Below are 20,648 nucleotides of genomic sequence, written 5' to 3'. Positions count from 1 at the left end.
TGGATTCTCCTTAACTCTATTTGCCAAAACTATCTCATGTTCCCTTCTTCTCCATCTAAACCCCTAACACTATGGCAATCCCAGTCTATTTTTGTAAAGTTGAAATCCCTGACCATAACCACCCTAGTATTCTTACAAATAACTGAAATCTCCTTCAAATATGTTTCTCAATTTCCTGTTTTTAGGGGGTCTGTAATGCAATCCCAATAAGGTGACCATCCCTTTCTTATTTCTCAGTTCCACCCAAATAACTTCACTGGATGTATTCCCAGAATTAACCTCCCTAAGTACAGCAGTAGTACTATCCCTGATCAAAAACACTACTCCCCTCCTCTCTCGCCTCCCTTTCAATCCTTCCTTTTGCATTTGTATCCTGGAATATTAAGCTGCCATCCTTGAGCCACATTTCTATGACATCCCAGTCCCATGTTCCTCACCATGCCCTGAATTCATCTGCCTTCCCCATTAGGCTTCTTGCATTGAAGTAAATGCAGTTTCAGTCCCACCTTGTTCTTTGCTTTGTTCCTTCCTACCCAGAATGTTTGATTCACTCCCTTTTTGCAACTGCACCAGTCTCAGATTGATCTCTTTCCTCACTATTTATTTCCCTGGGTCCCACCGCCACACCCCCACCCCTCTCCACCACCATCTTACTAGTTTAAATACTCCCGAGCAGCTCGAGCAAATCTCCCTGCCACTACAAAAGATTTTTGCCCAATCACTCATTTAAATCCTGCCAATCAGATAAAGACCCATTTATGCATAGCCTCAATTTTCTCCAGGCCAGCTAATTTTGTAATGCATGCCCATGTGTTAGCACTATACTATGGGCTTTGATTTTCTTCATTAACCTTTTGAGATGGCACCTTATCAGCTGCCTTCTGTCCACAGGATTCCTTTTTATTGACAGTACGTGTTACTCCTTCAAATAACTAGTTAAAAGATATTTGGATAGGTACATGGCAAAGAAAGGTTTAGATAGATATGGAGAAAGTGAGGGCTGCAGATGCTGGAGATCAGAGCTGAAAATGTGTTGCTGGAAAAGTGCTGCAGGTCAGGGCTCATGCCCGAAACGTCGATTCTCCTGCTCTTTGGATGCTGCCTGACCTACTGCGCTTTTCCATCAACATTTTCAGCTTAGATGGATATGGGTCAAACACAGGCAAATAAGACCATTTTAGTTTAGGATGCCTGGTCAGCACAGACAAGTTGGGCCAAAGGGCCTGCTTCCATGCCTTAAACCTTTATTACTGTAACGTAATTTCCCTTTTAAACCATGGTGACTTTCTGGCAACCTTGAATTTTTCCTAAGTGTGCAGCAAAAATAACGATTTAGTTTATGGCTGGGTCTGACGTCAAGCTAACTGGTCTATAGCTTTGTTTTCCTCTCTTCTTCAGCAAAGAAATTATGTTCTTACTTTGGTCTGTTGGAACCTTTCCAGAATCGAAGGAATTTTGAAAAATTAACACCAACATATTAACACATCTTTTGAAATCCTAGTGTCAAAGCAGAGTTTAATTAGCAGGGATCTGTGCGAGCAAAATAAATCAACAATACTCAAATCAATTGAACTGATAATAATCAACCTTTATTGTAAATACTGCAACAGTTTGGCTGAGACTTGGAAAGAGGAGGGATCAAGAAATTCCCTGTTTCCCTTCCAAGTTTCACACCTTCACAAAAGGAACACATTATATACTTTAAAATATGATGAGCAATTACAGATTATCATGAAATGTGTCACCTGTAACACTGAACCTTAGTCTAAAAACAATTATTCATTTGCATCATTCCATAACTGTTTCAATTATGCGGACCTTTTGTTTAGACTAAGATCTACAAGGAGCTGTTACCAGGTTAAGAATGCAGACTGAGTCATGCTTACTGTTTCTGACCTTTTTTTTCAGTTTTTTAACTTATGAATTATAAACTCTAATTGCCCAACTTTTTTTCCCATCATGCAATGTTAAATGTTGCCCACAATACTACACTAGAATGAAGTTCATTTTACCCGGTCTTGAAACTACAGCTGTTTATACTGCTTCTCTGGTGGCTGTAATTTCATAAGTTTCTCCCTTCCATTTTTGATTTACCGGAATGGTTTTATGCCCTTGATTGTGAAGACAGAAACAATATTTGTTTATTTCATTCATCATTTGCTTATTGTCTACTATTAACCCGCACTTCTCATTCTCTGGAGGACCAGCATGTACTTGTTATTTTCCTTTTCAAATACAGAGAGAAACTCTGTACATTCTCAGCTTGCTTCTTCTGTCTAATTTCTTAGTCCTGAATAACCCTAGACATGTCTGCTATTCTTTATCTCCTAATCAATCGTCTGATCTGTGCAGACATGTAGCAGGTATGTGCCTATTCTTTAAGTTTGATGCTTTCCCTCACTTTTCTTTTAGTTAATTACGGATGGTCGGTCCTTCATTAAATATATTCTGATTTTAAAAGATTCTTATCATGAAATATCCCTTAAATGTCTATAATTTTGTCTTTATTAATCTATCCTCAAGCCTAATATGACAGTTAATTTTAACTAGCTCAGTTTTTATGCCCAAATGTTGCCCTCATTTAGGTTTAATGTACTAATCTTAAGCTCAATCCTATCCGTTTCAACACTCTTTTATTGTCTTAGAGTAGTATTGGTACCTGTTACCCAAGATCAATTTCAGTGCTTATTTGAATGTTTTTAACTTGATCATGTGTTCTTTGGTAAAACCAGCATTCCAAAACTGTTGTATATTCAACAATGAGCTTTATGTACTATTAAACATCCTAAGTAGGCCACCTGTGATGCTGGAGAACATGTACCATGTGAATACTTCTAATTGATATCTTAAACATTTTATACTTGTATTAAATCTTATTTAAAATCACTTTGTAGATTCCTAATAGTTCACTGCACCCTTGTTGTGCAATCTCAGCATCATCTAAACTGTTTGGGGAAGCAAGGGGAATCAGAAATGTACACAAAGCACAATTCCACGATGTTGCACTTGATGGTTTATTTAAGTTTTTTCAAGCATTCCAACTCAAACTTTTAATAAATAACATTTATTTAAAAGGTTACAAATATATTCAATATATAACACATGGAAAAAAGTTAATTGGGAATTCAATTCTAAGGACATTAAGTGATGAATAAAGACAACAATTGTTACAATGTCAAGTTTTGCCAAGTTTAAACAACCAAATATCTGAACAAAACAACCAGTAATCAGTTGATAGTTGAACATGTATGAAAAAAATCATTCTTGATGAAGGGCTTTTGCCCAAAACATCGATTTTCCTGCTCCTTGGATGCTGCTTGAACTGCTGTGCTTTTCCAGCACCACTCTAATCTAGACTCTGATTTCCAGCATCTGCAGTCCTCACTTTTGCCTATGAAATTAATTAAGTTCATTCCTAACATGAGGGACACAGAATTCTCAGGTAAGGACAGGATTAAGCTCAGATTCACAATTACTGTATACAGGTACTTGGTTCAAACTCACATGCATTTGCATGATGTTAGGAATGGAGGGGACACTGGCACCTATAAAACTCCACTTCAGTAAAAGTTAATGTCATTAGACAACTAAAGCAAACCACACAGTCTAAAGATTGATTTGGAGATGCCGGTGTTGGACTAGGATGTTCAAAGTTAAAAATCACACAATACCAGGCTATAGTCCAATAGGTTTAATTGGAAGCACACCAGCTTTTGGAGCCTGATGAAGAAGCATTGCTCCGAAAGCTAGTGTGCTTCCAATTGAACCTGTTGGACTATAACCCGGTGTTGTGATTTTTAACTCAGTCTAAAGATTTTGAGCATCAAAGGGTAATACTGATTAGAGGACAGAGAGATTTGGTTTAATGTGCAAATGTTACTTACAACGCGTAAATTAGGTAAATTAACACAAAAAGACATTAACAGTTCCAACTTCAATTAGGTTTTCATTGAATGGGGAAAAAGTCACTAATTCCCTATCTACAAAACAAACATAATCTTCTCATTCCTCAGTTTGAAGATCCAATTGGTTCCAAAATAAGCATTTTTGAAACAAAAGAAATTATTTTTAAAAATTGAATTTGTGGTATTATAAACTTTAGAACTTGAATAACTGTTCATGGATTGATTGAATTAATCACCTAAAGATAAACTTACACATGGAAAGAAGCAGCAATAACTATCTAGAGAGAAAAAAAACTATTAAAGACAAGGACAAATGTATACAGGAATTGAAAGCAATTAGCTATGCCTGGCAAAAGGAGGAGTGGAGTCTAAAACCAACAAAACTGCTTTGACATTTGCTTGATTAACTGAATACTTTATGTCTGATTGCCCTGCAGAAGAATTTAATCACAGAAAAGTTTTCTTTAAACAGACAGTTAAGGTCAAATTTAGATTGATTAGATTCTCTACAGTTTGGAGACAGGTCCTTCGGCCCAACAAGTCCACACCGACCCTCCGAAGAGAAACCCACTCAGACCCATTCCCCTACCCTGTATTTACCCCTGACTAATGCACCTAACACTATGGGCAATTTAGCATAGCCAATTCACCTAACCTGCACATCTTTGGAGCATCCGGAGGAAACCCACGCAGACACAGGGAGAATGTGCAAACTCCACACAGAGTCACCCGAGGTGGGATCGAACCCAGGTCCCTGGTGCTGTGAGAAGACGTACAAACCACTGAGCCACCGTGCCGGCCCTTGTAACAAAGAAGCTACTTCTGGGAAGGCAGCAGGCTGCAGACTTGCAGTAATTTAGATAAAAGGGCTTTAAAAGAATCATCAATATATCTCATCATAGATCTTAAAGACAAAAATCTGGATCAGAATCAAACACCAGAACCAGTTCCCCCCCCCCCAACCAACACACACACACAGCAGAACAACACTGGATTAAGATTGAACCGTGGGCACTTCCAGAGACAAGACACTGTTGAAAGAAACATGGCCAAGTTCCACCAAGCCAAGTTGGGTTTTGAGGCTTACTTGAGGGGTATTATTTTAGTTGGTATATGCAATAAAAATTTAATTATTGTTTCAATATTTGACTGTCTATGAGATTTAAGTCGCCGAATTAAAGGTAACTTGTGGTGATTTACTCGCAACATTATGTAACACTAGAAAATGGAAATTGCTGAAGAAAAAGGGGAGGTCTGGCAGCATCTGTGGAGAGTTGAGTCCAGTGACCATTCCTTAGAACCATTTAAAAGATGAACTGATGCTGCCAAGCCTGCTGAGTTTCTCCAGCAATTTCTGCTTTTGTGTATTTCAGATCTCTAGCATCTGCAATATTTTGTTTTATAATACTATATTTGTCATATTGTAAATATATATGAAATACCTGTGAAATGTAACAAGTTATCTAGGAAATGCAGCAGCCATCTGTACAACAAATGTAAGAGATATGAATGACCAACTAATTTTTGAGTCTCTTTCTTGAAGCAGGAAGGTTCACTGAAACTCCAGAAATAGGCTCAATTTTGAACAAAATTGTGCAATGTTTAATATCCTCCTGAACAAGATTTTGCTTTGTGTGACATGTAGCACACTTCCATCAATGCAGAGTTCCTCAGCGTCAGCTGAATATACATGAAAGACAAGAGTGCTATTGACTCAACCAAACTGGCAATTGGATAGAGTTACAAATTGATAATAATTATGTATATGCCCAAATGTTATACTTAGTGGAGCATATTCAGAAATTGTTCCAATGCTACAGAATATTAAGAATTCTCTGAGCTATTCTTTTGGAAGTGGTATTCCCAGGGCTGTGTGATTATGCAAGTTACGAGCTTTTTCTACCTCTTCAGATGAGCAGAGGTCTTCCAGAAACACTGTTGCTAAATTACTTAGACGCTTATTTTTAGACATGGAGAACCGGAGCATGCACTCAATAACTGGCATTGCTGTGATTTCCTTCTGGGACAAAGGAGTCATCAAGTACATTAATGTGGTAATTGCAGACAGTACGGTGTCCTCATTCGGGTTGGATAAACAGTTCAGCACTGCCTGAACCCCATTGTTCTGTAAAATGTATTCCTTGTTCTCTTTGTCTAAACAGAGGTTACAGAGACCACCTGTGGAAATAAAAGCATTGTCAACACTTAGGTCAATGAAAACTTAAAGAAGAAAATCATGAACAAAAATTACAATGATCACCCTCATTAAGTATTAATTTTATTGTTAATGACCTGACAATTTTCTTCCCATTTAAGACAAACAAGATCATTTATTTACAATTGCTGCAAAAGAAATCATCTTAACCTGAGAATACTAAGACTCCCATAATATTCTGAAACAAAAAAATTCTATTCTATAGGCACATTATATATAACTTGTTCCCAACATCTCATGAAAAAGATTGTCAGAAGATTGACTAAATATGAGTAAATGTGAAGAGCATCGCAGAAAGCAAGTACTTCACTTCACATGCAAGTTGATTACAGATTTAAAAATTCATTCATGAGATATTAGTGTCACTGGTCTGACCAAATTGCCCAGGGAGCAGTTAAGAGTCAACCACATTGCTGTGGGCCTGAAGTTTCATGTAGGCCAAACAAGGTAAGGATGGCAGTAAGGTAAGGATTTTCTTCCTGAAAGGATATTAGTGCAGCAGGTTTTTACAACAATTGACAGCAGTTACATGGTTACCACTAAACTAGCTTCAATTTTATTTTCTGAATTCAAATTTGACCATCTGCCATGGTGGGTTTCAAACTCACATCCCAACAACATTAGCTTGGGGTTCTGAATTACTAAGACAAAGACAGGACTGCAGATGCTCGAGATCAGAGTCAAAAAGTATGGTGCTGAAAAAGCACAGCCGGTCAGGCAGCATCTGAGGAGCAGGAGAGTCTACGTTTCGAGCATAAGCTCTTCATCAGGATTGTTTTGAAGAAGGGTCACTGGACCTGAAATGTTAACTCTGATTTTTGCAGCCAGACCTGTTGAGATTTTCCAGCAATTTCTATTTTTCTTTCAGATTTCCAGTATTGGACGGCACGATGGCTCAGTGGTTAGCACTGCTGCCTCACAGCACCAGGGACCCGGGTTTGATTCCAGTCTCGGGCAACTGTCTGCAGGGAGTTTGCACATTCTCCCCGAGTCTGCGTGGGTTTGCTCTGGTTTCTTCTCACAATCTAGAGACGTGCAGGTCAGGTGAATTGGCCGTGCTAAACTGCCCATAGTGTTATGTGCATTAATTAGAGATAGGGCTAGGGTTTAGGTCTGGAAGGGTTACTCTTCGAAGGGTCGGTGTGGACTTGTTGAGCTGAACGGCCTGTTTCCATACTGTACGGAATCTAATCTAATCTGCAGTTCTTTGAGTTATTTCCCTCCCCCATTCCCTCCCCACCCGCCTCAGGGATCTATCCAAGCCGTGATCTTAAAGGGAAAGGTCAGGTTAGCAATTAAATATAGCAATCATGTTCCAGAATCCCTTACAGAAAATAAGTACTTAAATATTAAAAAAAACCTTTAAAGTTTACCTCCAACATTTCTGAAGTTGCACTCGTTCAATGTTTAATTTTATCATATTTCCTTAAAATACTTAATTATTAATGATTATGTCAAAAGGGTCATAATTGAGCAAAGTTTGGATAATCTATATTACCCAACTAAAGAAATTGACAAAATACATATACAAAACTTAGATTTTACCTATTCCAAATTCTACAAATCGTTCATTATCTTCTGTAAGCATATCCAGGAACAGGTCAATGACCTGCAGCTGTCGAAGATACTGATAGTTACTGGGGTCATATGCAAAATTAGCTAGGTTTGCCAGGACTTGTTCCTTTGCCTCTGAGAAGTAAATAGAAGTTAGATTTTAATCATAGAAGACCAACACTGGCAGTCATTGTCATTGGGGGTAATGGACACAATCACACTTACGGCAGAACAAAGACAATGCAAAGCATTTTTTGGTAATATTTGCAGAAAATCCCACCCTCTGAAGTGCTACAATAAATTCCCTAGAATACAACCAATTAAAAAATAACTATAGCATTCAAGACTCTAGGAATCCTTTGTGGTAACAAACATGAGCACAACGAAAAATATTTGCACCTATGGTTCAATTCCAAATGTCCTTGTCCTTTCTGAATAGTTATTGGTGAGAATACGATAGCCCCAATTCCAGACTGCAACAAATAGACATGGATCACCATTCTACACTTTTATCTTCTTACCTTGACTATCGGTATCCTGAAATTCAGTAACAAGGGCCTGTAGGTAATCAAACCGATCTTGGGATTTACTTTCTCTCAACTGACCTGAACTTGCCATTTCATCCGAAATCCAGTTAGCTGCACAGACAAAAGAGAAAACTGATTAGAAACGTGGCATGACTACAGTAAGGAAATTATGCTTGACATAACCTAATATCAGCTGATGTAAGGAGAGAAAAATTACATTAAAAATAAGAAATTACTCAGTCTTCATCAGAAACTTGAGTCTACTCATATTTATATGTTCTACTGTTAACAAAATTACAGTACAATGGATCACTGGAGCATTCATGTTTCTATATACTACTGAAAGAGGAAGTCAGTCCAGCTGCAGCCATTTGAAAATGACAGTCACACATGGCTATACAGTTCACTACACCACTGATTAAATACTTCCATATCTCAATCAAGGCTGTTCCCAGAGATAAACAGCAATAAATATCGATTACGACTAGAGGATCAACTTGATGAAAGATGATGTTTGGCCTTTCCTGAAACTTAGCTGGAAGTTGGAGTCCTCTTTAAAACTGAAATTCTTTGAGTACTTCAGATTCATTTTGTATAGCCTGAGGGTTACAGCACTAAGTAGATTTCTAGCACATGAAATCAAAGGAAAGGATGCAAGAATCAGTAGTCATAACTTACAAAGATTTATTAGCATTACACTCATTAATGCAATGGTTTGAAAAATAAGTTTTTTGTTCTTGAAAGGAATGAAAACTAACTTTCAAATGGAGATAGGCAAGGGGCAGTCATCCTAGCATCAGTAGCTGACTGTGGTCATTGGCCAAGAGGGTTTAGACAGGTGATTGCCATTGCATAGATAGCCAGTCCCCAAAATAAACAAATCAACAACAAGAAGGAGAGGAGTGAGGGGATCCAGGGGAACCAACTACCACCTACTTGAGAAAACACCACGAATTCCCCAACTTCAGCTTGAGGGAAGAACAAAGACTGTACAATATCAGGGACAAATACTCAACCACTTCAAAACCATTGTTCCTCTACTGCACAGCTTTGGGGGCAGTAGTGCAATTATGTCACGGTTGCATAATTTTTTTGTTTAAATAACTGATGTATCATTTCTAAACCATTGCTTAATAAACTCAATAAAACATCAGAAAATTGCTGCAAACTTTGCTACTGCCTAAATTAGGTAACTGTGATCACAAACCCCACCCGAATTCAACAACTTCCTAATCTACCACTGCTCCTACTGTATCTCCTCCTAAAGAAGTGCCTCCTGTGCTCACAAACACTGTCCCCGTAAAACTCCTGGAAATTCACTATATTTTTGTGACACTGGGAGATCAATTTTCTTTCAAAAATACATAAATACCCACTGTGTCGTCAGCATCTATGGACTGAATTTTACCACAATTCATTTAACTGTCAATATTCATGGAAGATCTTTCTCCTTGAATCCTAATGAATCTTTTCACGTTATTTTCCCAAACTTGCCACAGTACCCACGCACCTATCATATTCTCCTGCTTGTCACAGACCAAAACACTTGCCATTGCCAGGGTATCCCAGGATTCCTGGCATTGGTGCCATCTTTAAAGCCCAGCTTTGCACCTGATCAAGCACTGACAGGGGGCATCTGCCCTAAACTATTCATTTCATGTGCCCCAGACATGTTGGACAGAGGGTAATGGGCATCCTGCTTTGTCAATGTGGACTGCACGTGAATGCTACCCGTGGAGTATGTTGAGATGTTGATAACTGATGAAGATCTGGAGGAGCAAATGGCAAGATGCACTCAAACAGTTTACTACTTTGATTTTCATGTCCAGAATTCTCACTGTCTAGTTTCAATGTGGCAGGTGGGATAATGGGAAACTGAATATCATATCAGATGGGTTATGTAATAATGAGGATGTTAATGCTAGGCAATGCATACAAATATGCTCTTGCTGTGAACCACCTAGAATCTCATGTTGTCAAACAACACTTCTTTGAAAAATGGATATTTTTGCTCTTGATGACAAGAAGCTCCTTGTGCGATACTCCCAAATTGCTTACCAATGCCCACATTGTTCAGAGGCTGTTATTTCACAACAACAGCTTTATAAATCTGCTTCAATCTAACTTTAATTTCTTTGTAATAAGTGCTAGGAATACTCAGCAGTTGTTTGGTTGTGATTTGCATTCTTCCATGTGCAAGATATGATGGGAACACAGCCTCAGAGCTTTTGTGAGATCAGATGAGATTATTTGCTGCCCAAGTTTTGATGGTTGAACAAATTGATTCAGAAAAGGCAAGTTCAATCATAAATGCCACGTGGAAAATTATACCTTGATGATGGAGTGGGATAAGCTCTGCTGCTGTTTTGTTTGCAAGACTTGGTGTCTAATTTGGAGCTTCTGAATAGATGCCTTTTATATTGGAGAACTGCCCACAGAATCAATTGCGACAAGAGCTTTCCGCTTCTCATGATTGACGTTAATAATTTTCATCTTTCATTTGATAGCAGCCTACCATCTTTCATCTGGTCCATATGGACAAACTGATTAAGCTTTTCTTGATTGAAATGCTTGCCCTCGAAAGGATTGCTTCTTCACTGATGACATATCCTTGGGTTCACATTGAAAAAGACAATAGAGGATTAGAAGCTTTTGTTCTTGCTCAGTGCAAGTTGTCCAGATTTAGGCACCATTTGGTAACGTACTGAGGATACAAGCTTTGTAGGTTTTGGTGCTTCAGATCAGTTTGTTGTTTTTCTAATCTAATTTTGTTAATCAATCAAAGATGGCAGCAGCCATTCCAATATGTGTGCTCAGCTCTTCATCAAAGGGTAGGCTGTCAATGTAATTTCACCATGGCAGAATTTGCTGACTACTGCCAATGGTGTGCTGAATCACATCACAACCAGAGACACCTAACCAAAGACACCTTGTCATATAACTATAATTTCTTTAACACTTAGATTAGAGAGAAAACTATACTGGTGTGAGACAGATCTATGAGCCTTTGGAGCTGGTCTTCTTGCTGGGAACTATTTTGTATCATCAACATATAGAAGTGCTCTGATTAGGATATGCTGCACCCTTGTCAAGGTTTATAGGCTTGTTTGGTGGGAAGTGTACTCCTTCCAAGTCAGCAGATAAAGCATATGAGAAAGTGAGGACTGCAAATGCTGGAGATCAGTGTGTGCTGCTGGAAAAGCACAGGTCAGGCAGCACCGATAAGCAGGAGAATCAACATTTTGAGCATATGCCCTTCATCACGAATTTTTTTTTGGTGGGGGGGAGGAGCGGTTTGAGATAAGGAGGAGGGTGGGGGGCAAGGTAGCTGGGAAGGCAATAGGCAGGTGCATGTGGGGAGTGATAGGTTGGAGGGAAGGGTGGAGCAGGTAGGTGGGAAGGAAGATGGACAGGTAGGACAGTTCAAGATGGCAGTTACGAGTTGGAGGGTTGAATCTGAACGAGGTAGGGGAAGGGGACATAAGTAAACTGGTGAAGTTGACAATGAAGCGGTGTGGTTGAAGGGTCCTAAGGTGGAAGATGAGACATTCTTCCTCCAGTCGTCATGTGGTTTGGATTTGGCAGTGGAGGTGGCTAGGACTTGCACATCCTTGGCAGAGTGGGAGGGGGAGTTGAAGTGTCCGGCCACAAGGCGGTGGGGTTGTTGGATAAGTGTGTCCCAGAGATGTTCCCTGAAATGCTCCGAGTTGGCATCTTGTCTCCCCAACGTAGAGGAGACCACATTGAGAGCAACTGACAGTAGATAAGGTGCTTAGATATGAAAAAAAAACCTCTGCTGGATATGAAAGGATCCTTTGGGGCCTTGGACAGAGGTGGGGGGGGGCTGGTGTTGACGCAGGACTTAAACATTTTGCGGGGGAAGGGAAGATGCTGGAAGTGGAGGCTGTGTTGGTGGTGGGCGTGCACCGAACAAGAGTGGCGGAGGGAATGGTCTCTGTGGAACGCAGATAGAGGTGGGGAGGGAAACATCTCTGTGGTGGTGGGATCTGATGGTAGGTGGCAGAAATCGTGGAGGATAATGCAATATATTTGGAGGTTAATGGTGAGGAAAGCAAGGACCAGGGATGATATGTCCTTGATGCAGTTGGAGGGGTGTGGTACCAGGGCAGAGATGCAGGAAGTGGAGGTGATACGCTGGGGGGCACTGTTGATCATGTGAGAAACAAAATTGTGATCCTTGAAATAGGAGGCCATCTGGGACGTCTTGCAGTGAAATTGCTCCTCCTGGGAGCAGATACAGCAGAGGCAAAAGAATTGGGAGTAAGGGATCGCACAGGAGGGGTACTTGGGAGGAGTTGTAGTCCAGGTAACAGTGGGAGTTGGTGGGTTTGAAATAGACGCCTGTGTTAAGTTGGTCGCTAGAAATTGGGGTGGAGAGATCCAGGAAGGGGAGGGAGATATCCAAGATGGTCCAGGTGAACTTAAGGTCAGGGTGGAAGGTGTTCGTAAAGCTGATGAACTGTTCAATCTCCTTGTGGGAGCACAAGGGGGCACCAATACAGTCATCGGAGGAAAAGGTGGGGGATGGTGCCAATCTAACTGTGGAAGATGTACTGTATCACATATCCTACGAAGAGGCAGGCAGAGCTGGGGCCCATGTGAGTTCCCATCGTTACTCCTTTGATCTGAAGGAAGTGGGAGAAGTTGAAGGATAAGTTGTTGAGGATGAGAACGGGCGGGGGCGGGTGGCCAGGACTGTGGGACAGTACTCTTTGCTTTCTTAGCTGCCAGCAAATCAAAGATCAAACAGTGAGAGTTCTATGTAGAATTCATACATGGCAGGTAGCAGATTATCAAAAATATACAGGCAGGAGGCTGGGAGAACACAGCAAGCCAGGCAGCATTAGGATGTGGAGAAGTCGACTTTTTGGGTGGAACCCTTCTTCAGGACTGGGGGTGGGTGCAGAGGGAGCTGCATATAAAAGGGGTGGAGGGGGCAGGGTGGTGAAGTGGAGATAGATGAAGACAGGCAGAGGACACAATTTGGTTAGTCAGTGGGAGGAATGAATCTGGTTGGAGGCAGAGAGCAGTGGAAGGGAAGAAGAGGGGCAGGGAAGGGAGTTGGAGGATGGAGAGGGAGGTTATTTGAAATTGGAGAACTCAACGTCGAGTCCTCCGGGCTTTAGGCTGCCCATGTGGAAGATGAGGTGTAGTTCCTTAAATGTGCGCTGTGGTTTGTTTTGGCAATGGAGGAGGCCAAGGATGTTCATGTCAGGAACGGGGAATTGAAATGGGTGGTGACTGGGAGGTCTGGTTGGTTAAACAACTATTCATATCATGAATTTAGTTGTAGAATAGTCTACCAGCTAGCAAGCCTGCATGTTCCTATCACAGTACTTCCAGTTATGAAATCCATTTTTTTTTAAAAAAGTTAACCCATTTGTATTGAATAAGCCAACAATCTATGAATAGTTAGAATGCAAGGAACAGTGTGTTTGACGATTACATTATTGTCATAACATTAAATTTTGCGTAGTAATACGGTCAGGAAGAGTGGTTGCAATGCTTTCAAGAGTTTACACAGAACAGTTCAAGGATGATTGGACAGTCAGTTTCATTGAGTTGCAGTCTGACTTGCATGAGGAGCAACTATCCACGTGTGCTCCCATTCTCTGAAAATCCTCTTAAATTAAACATTTACTAGGTCATCTCCACTCATATTTTGGAATCTATTTCATTGTCTTTAACATTGAAAAATCAGCCAGCTAAAACTGATCCACAACTCCAGTGCCAATAGCTTGTGTGTATTACATGTCCTCCACTATAGATCAATATGTGGGGCAAGACAGTTTTCGAGTTTACCTGTCACTTGGTCAAAGTGCTTTAAGACAACAATCTGCAGAGTTTTACATTTTTCTCAGATGTGTGTGACTTTTCAAGGAAATATATAAATAAATAAATCTATATACATATATTATATGCACAATCTAAATCTTATATTGTTAATAATCATTGCTTGAGAAAGTTTTGTTAGCAATAAATTAATTGTTAATGAAAGAAACTTCGTTGACTTATTTCTGATACTGAACTAATTACAGTCTGACACCTATACAATCAGTATTATCACTGTTCTCCTTAAAATTCAATTTTGTATTGGCAGTGCACAGTAGGATGAAAAAAATGTTTCAGTTCATTCCTCCGACGTCCACTGTAACATTCCTTACCTGCAAATTTCAAACGAGCAAGTTTGGTGGATGATTGGACTGACTTTCTTCTTTGAATATGATCACCCTCAGCATATGGTTTTCTATTGCCATGAGCCGTACATTCTATGTTGAAAACCAATTAAAAAAATCAATAAATCAAATTAACTAAAAAAAAATGAAAGGACCAAACCATACATAGACACTGCGACAAAACTCAACTCATGAAAGGATAGTTATATTAAAATACGACCTTTTGTGTGTGTGTGCATGCGCGCTTGGTGGTGGTGATGGCAGAGACAGGTTAGCACCAGACCCAGTGGCGCACAATGACCATTAAGTCCTCCAGCCTACCAGCAAGCACCACATGCTCCCTTGCCAGAAGCACATGAACATGGATGTAACTACTGAAAATAAGCAGGCAGTTAGGTCAAACAACCCATTTCACAATCAACCTCGTAAATGTACAATCTCTGGAGAACAAGATGGATGAAATCAGATCATGGCTCAGCTTCCAGCGTGAACTGTGTGACTGCTGCGCCCTCTAATTCACAGAAACCTAGCTTAACCCATCCCATTCCCGACTGCACACTTCAGGTTGATGGTTTTTCTATCCATCGCATGGACTGTACTGCGTCCTCGGGAAGACAAAAGGGTGGGGGTTTTGCTTTTTAATCAACAAGTTGTGGTGCACAGGCATTGCAACCCTGGGCAGCCATTGCTCCCCAAACCTTGAATTCCTCTTTGTCAAATGCCGTCCCTTCTATCTACCATGGGAATTTACTGCTGCTATACTAGCGGCTGTCTACATAATGTCACAAGCAAAGGTTGAGGAAGCTCTGGATGTGGTGTACTCCACCACTAACACCCTGGTTCTGGATTAGAGTGGTGCTGGAAAAGCACAGCAGTTCAGGCAGCATCCAATGAGCAGGAAAATCGACGTATCGGGCAAAAGCCCTTCATCTGGAATAGAATCAACCTGGAGATGGAACACCCCGAGGCCCTGTTTATTGTGACTGACGACTTCAGTTAGGCCAATCTAAGAAAGGTGTTGCCCCAAACACCACCAGAATATTATCTGCCCCACTAGGGGCCCGAACATTTTAGACCCCTGCTACACCACTGTGAAAAATGCCTACTGCTCCATCCCCCGCCCTATCCCCCACCCTCATTTCAGGAACTCCAACTACAACGCCGTGTTTCTTCTCCTGGCTTACAGGCAAAAACTCAAGCAGGACACAACTCAAGCACTGCTGGTTGGTGGAGGCAGAGGATCGATTCCGGTGCTGTCTGGATTGGGCCATGTTCAAATAGTCCGCAGGTACCTTGAATGAATATACCACCACTGTCACAGGCTTTATCAGCAAGTGTGTGGAGGACTGCATATCGAGGAAGTCAATCCGGGTGTTCCCCAACATGAAACCCTGGATGAACCAGGACATACAGAACCTGCGAAAAACCAGCATGAGGCCTTCAGATCAGAAGCCCCACTCAAATATAAAGAATCTGAGTATGAGCTTCGCAGAGCCAAAGACAGCCAAGGACCAATGCCGATCCAGACTACAGCCCCAGACAGACACCCGTAACTATGGCAAGGTCTGAATGACATCACAGGTTCCAAAAAGAGACTGTGCAAGATAGCAGACGATGACACAGATCGTCTCAACGCCTTCTATGCTCACTTTGAGCAGAATTTCGGTGGAGAGGTTACACCTATTCAGACAAGTCCTGACAAACATATCCCAACAGACACTGCATCAGAGATCAGATCAGATTTCCTTCATGTGAATCCAAAGAAAGCGGTGGGACCAGACGAATGACCAGGCCGTGCATGCGCAGATCAACAGGCAGAGATCTTCTCGAACATCTTCAACCTCTCCATGCAGCAGGCCACTGTCCCTGCCTGTTTCAAGAGGGCCAACATCATCTCCGTGCCAAAGAAGACTCATGCAGCATGTCTCAATGACCACCGCCCAGTGGCCCTAACTCTGGTGGTTATGAAGTGCTTTGAAAGGCTGGTCATGGCATTAATCAACTCCAGCCTCCCCACTACTCTTGACCCACTCCAATTTGCCCACTGGACCAACAGATCCATGTCAGATGCCATATCACTTGCCCTTCACTCCTCCCGAGAACATCTTGACACCAAGAACAGCTACGTAAGAATCCTACTCATTGACTACAGTTCAGCCTTCGACAGTATAATCACCTCGAGACCAATTACTAAACTTGGTGATCTCAGATTAAGTCCCACTCTCCGCAACTGGATCCTCAGTTTCCCGACCCACAGGCCAAAATCAGTGAAGACTGGGGACAATATTTCATTCTCACTAACACTCAACACTGGAACCCACCAGGGGTGCATACTTAGCCCCCTCCTGTACTCACTGTATACCCATGACTGCTTTGTCAAATACCAGACTAATGCCATTTTCAGGTTTGCTGATGACACCGCCATAATCAATGGCAACAAAACAGACTACATTGGGGAGATGAAAGACCTGGAAAAATGGTGCACTGAGAACCTAGCTCTCATGCTGACAAAACCAAAGAACTCATTATTGACTTTTGGTGAGATGTTACTCATGCCCCCTACACATTAACAGCATAGAGGTGGAACAAGTGGAGAGTGTCAAGCTCCTGGGAGTGGTCATCAAAAACAAGCTTTCTTGCTCTCTTCATCTGGATACACTGGTTACAAAAGCCCAACAACATCTCTTCTTCCTCAGGCAGCTGAGAAAATTTGGCATTGCGAATACCCTTGCCAACATTTATAGGTGCGCCATAGAGAGCACTCTCTGGATGTATCAGTACCTAGGATGGTAACTGTACCATTCAAGATCAGAGATGGTTATAGAAAGTGGTGAACTTGGCCTGGACAATCACAAAGGCCAACCTTCCATCTGTAGAATCCATCTACCAGGCCTACTGTCAAGGAAAGACCACCAGCATTCTCAAAGGTCCATCCCACCCTGGCAATGCTTTTCTACAATCTCTGGCATCGAGGAGAAAGTACGGAGGCCTGAACACACGCACCAGCCAGTTTTGAAACAGTTTCTACCCTACTGTTGTTAGAATACTGAATGGACTCACAAACTCATAGCATTTGCCTGTACCTGTGCTTTTTTGTTTTTGCCGCTGTTTACCTAATATTTACTTATCTATGCTACTTAACTATGTGATCTGCTTATACGGCTTGCAAGACAAAGCTTTTCGCTGTGCTTTGGTGCATGTGACAATAAATTCAATTCAACTGATAGACTTCGCCAAGCCCAAGGACACAGACAAGGTTCATCTGACATGGCTGCTAATACTCCCCTGTCCCACCACATCCCACCAGCTGACCAAATAACAGGGCAGAAGTGCAGACAAAAATTAAGAAGCAACCCCATCAAAAATACAGTTGGGGCTGTAACATGCACACTACAACAAATTCAAGGTAACAAAATCCAGAAGCTCTCTGGGAGGCCATGAACCACCTTAACCTCAGTTGCATGGGAATCCTGCCTGCAACACTCTGCATGTCAAATCCCTGATGGTGAAGCAGAAGACTCTAAGCCTCCCACAGAACCTCTGTTACCTCTGAACGGCATGACAGAATGCCCTTTCTTAAGGACTCAAAAGTTACACCCGAAATGGCAACTTTTCCACCTCCTAAAACTGCCTGGCCTGCTGTGTTATTCCAGTCTCCTGCCTGTCTATTTTGGATTCCAACATCTGCAGGTTTTTTGTTTCTTAGGACAGAGTGTCCTGGCATGTCAAATAATCCACGAGAGCAAGGAGGTAAAAGGCATGCAGCAGAATCCTATACTGTATGTCTATCTATGTAGAATGGAATGGTAAGATGACAAATTGTGGACTAGGCTAAGCATTTTACTTGCACTTCAAAAGAAACAAAAAGGACCTTTGACATAATAACACATACATTAACTCATAGCGGTTTCAGAAAGCAAAATACTATGCTGAGCCACATATGCATTATTAAATATAAAATAATTACCATTATTAATAGAGATCAAATGCAGACTTTGTTGAACACCTTTGCTCTGATAGTAAGAATAACCCCAATCTGTCAGTTGCTTGCTATTTCAACACATCATTTTGCTCTCATATTAACATTTCTGGCTTTGGCCTGTTGCAATGGTCCAGTCAAGTCCAGTGCAAACTAGAGGAACAGCACCTCATTTTTCACTGATGCACTTTACAGCCTTTAGAACACAACATTGAGATAAACAGCTTCAGACCACAAACACTGCCTCCACATTTTGATTACACCCCGTTCTCCACTCTGGCCACCATTACCCACCCCTACCAAGCTCTCAGGAGAGCTAAAAATCACGACACCAGGTTATAGCCTAACAGGATTAATTGGAAGCACTAGCTTTTGCAGCGTTGCTCCTTCATCAAGTGGTTGTGAAATACACAATTGTAAGATACAGAATTTTTTTTTGCTATATGGTGTCGTGTGATTTTTAACTTTGTACACCCTAGTCCAACACCGGCACCTCCAACTCAGCAGAGCTGACCTATTTTCTGCTGGAAACACCTACCACCGTCTAGACGTACGTTTTACTTCCAAAGCAGACCCTTTATTTTTTTGCCTGGGCACTCCCACCACCTGCCTCACTTGCTCCTCCTCCCCATAATCAACAGCACATAGGTCGCATATTCCAGCGTTTATACTTGGAGTGAAAACATTAACTTTGTTTCTCTGTCGACAGATGCTCCCAGAGCTACTGTTTCCCCAACACTTTCTTGTTTGTTTCTGATTTAAAATATGCCAATGTTTTGCTTTTATTTGTACAAGGTGCCTGTGGGACAAATTGGGGCAGGTTGAATTTGAAACGTCTGCGTTGGCACAGCAACTACCATCGAGGACATTTCCAGATAGTAATATTTCTGGAGTAAATCCGGTTTGATTGAAAGCTTGTTACCAGATATCTAATTACTTGAAGGAACTTTATTCTCTGAAACATTAGCAAAGCACAGTAGAATTGTAAACCAGCTGCTCCATAATATAAAATACACTGACCAGATCCAGTATATTGAAAGAACTGCAGCAAGACACAGAAGCCTGACTCAATCCGCTTAACTCAAAACATTAACCACACACCAATTGGACCCCAAGTCGGAAGTTGTACAAAAACATTGACGTTATTTCCTGGGAAACGAGAACCGTTGCAGAGCATGCGCATTGGACACGGAACACCGCTCAGTCTCCCAAATAGCGCCATCTGGCGGCCGGGATGAGTTTCTATTTAAAGGGCCATTTCAATCGTTTCGTTTTATTCAGTGTCTTTCACCACACAGGAGTTCTGACATGATTTAAAGTGTTCGCACCGCGATCAATTTGAGCACAACACTCTCCAAACACAATAACGCGATAATGAACAATCAATCTAAGGATTGGTGGGCACCTGTTTGAAATGGGGAAGTGAGATCTTTTCGAGGCACCTGAGAGAGCAGACAGGATCTTTGGTTTTAAGATCAGAACGGTGCCCCTTGACAGGACAGCAACCCTCAGTACTGTACTGGGGTTCGGTGTATTGACCTCAATCCTGGAATGGGGTCCCTGTGATACAGAGAAGAGTGAGTGTCGGTCAAACCATGGCTGACAACTGCACAATTCTTTCAAAAAGTATGGTGGTATATTGCAAAGTAACAGAAGCCAGGATAGACCAATGTATGGAACATCTATTATGTAACACACTATTTCTGTGCTTTGCAAGTCAATCTGAGTCAAATGTTTCAGTGTAGCCCATAACTATGTGCGTGGAAAGTTTTAGTGTGTACTTTTCACACCGAGGTAACGAGGAGATAAATTCAGCATTTGTTCTTGCTGGCTACTTCCTAATTTCCTGTTCTCTTTGAAAATGTTCACGATTGTTTGTGTTTGAGTACCAAAATTCATCCATGAGTAGGATATCAAAATAGAATAAAATGTTTAGGTTGGCTGTTTAATTCATCTGTAACGCAAAAATTCATGTTTAGACCTCCACGATCTGTAATCCGTATAATTGATTCAGCGTGTGTGGGCTGCCTGTAGTCGTTCCAAGTTTGCTGACAAGCTAAGTAGGAAACAAAGTTGTCATGAAGATGACATTGAAAATCACCACAATCATCATCTGAGTGATCTTCTTCATTTTCTTCGTACACGATAGATATGCCATGTATTGGTCTGGAGTGTGTTATCTACCACTATGATCAGGAATGCTGTTGAACTGCTATTTGGGCAAGACCATTCATTCTTGCCTTTCAAATATAAATTGTGTCAGGGATGGTA

At 41.3% G+C, this 20,648-nt stretch overlaps 1 protein-coding gene across 2 annotated transcripts; it reads right to left on the bottom strand.

Annotated features, from left to right (window-relative positions):
- Positions 1 to 3,000: 3,000 nt before the first annotated feature.
- Positions 3,001 to 19,488, bottom strand: armc7 (armadillo repeat containing 7). 2 transcript variants are annotated; one of them, XM_060838456.1, is made up of 5 exons: positions 19,398 to 19,488; positions 14,387 to 14,491; positions 8,196 to 8,312; positions 7,666 to 7,809; positions 3,001 to 6,083 (listed from the first exon to the last, which is right to left on the bottom strand). In XM_060838456.1, exons 3-5 carry the CDS (start codon positions 8,290 to 8,292, stop codon positions 5,746 to 5,748), a joined length of 579 nt encoding a protein of 192 aa, XP_060694439.1. In that variant the 5' UTR covers positions 8,293 to 8,312; positions 14,387 to 14,491; positions 19,398 to 19,488; the 3' UTR covers positions 3,001 to 5,745. The 2 variants fall into 2 exon arrangements, with proteins under 2 accessions (XP_060694439.1, XP_060694440.1); XM_060838457.1 differs by lacking the exons at positions 14,387 to 14,491; positions 19,398 to 19,488 and adding an exon at positions 10,533 to 10,567.
- Between the last annotated feature and the right edge of the window lie 1,160 nt (positions 19,489 to 20,648).

Source organism: Hemiscyllium ocellatum, chromosome 18 (assembly GCF_020745735.1).
Source record: "Hemiscyllium ocellatum isolate sHemOce1 chromosome 18, sHemOce1.pat.X.cur, whole genome shotgun sequence".
Lineage (NCBI taxonomy): Eukaryota > Metazoa > Chordata > Chondrichthyes > Orectolobiformes > Hemiscylliidae > Hemiscyllium > Hemiscyllium ocellatum.
Note: the sequence above shows the minus strand (reverse complement) of the source record. Positions and strands in the feature narration are given on the sequence as shown.

Bases quoted from the DNA above. Each gene is read 5' to 3' on its own strand.
- armc7 (XM_060838456.1), bottom strand. From the start codon at position 8,292: ATGGCAAGTTCAGGTCAGTTGAGAGAAAGTAAATCCCAAGATCGGTTT. The intron at 7,810-8,195 runs GTAAGAAGATAA...TTTACTTCTCAG, and splicing joins TCAGGATACCGATAGTCAAG to AGGCAAAGGAACAAGTCCTG. The intron at 6,084-7,665 runs GTAAAATCTAAG...TTATTTCCACAG, and splicing joins ATTTGTAGAATTTGGAATAG to GTGGTCTCTGTAACCTCTGT.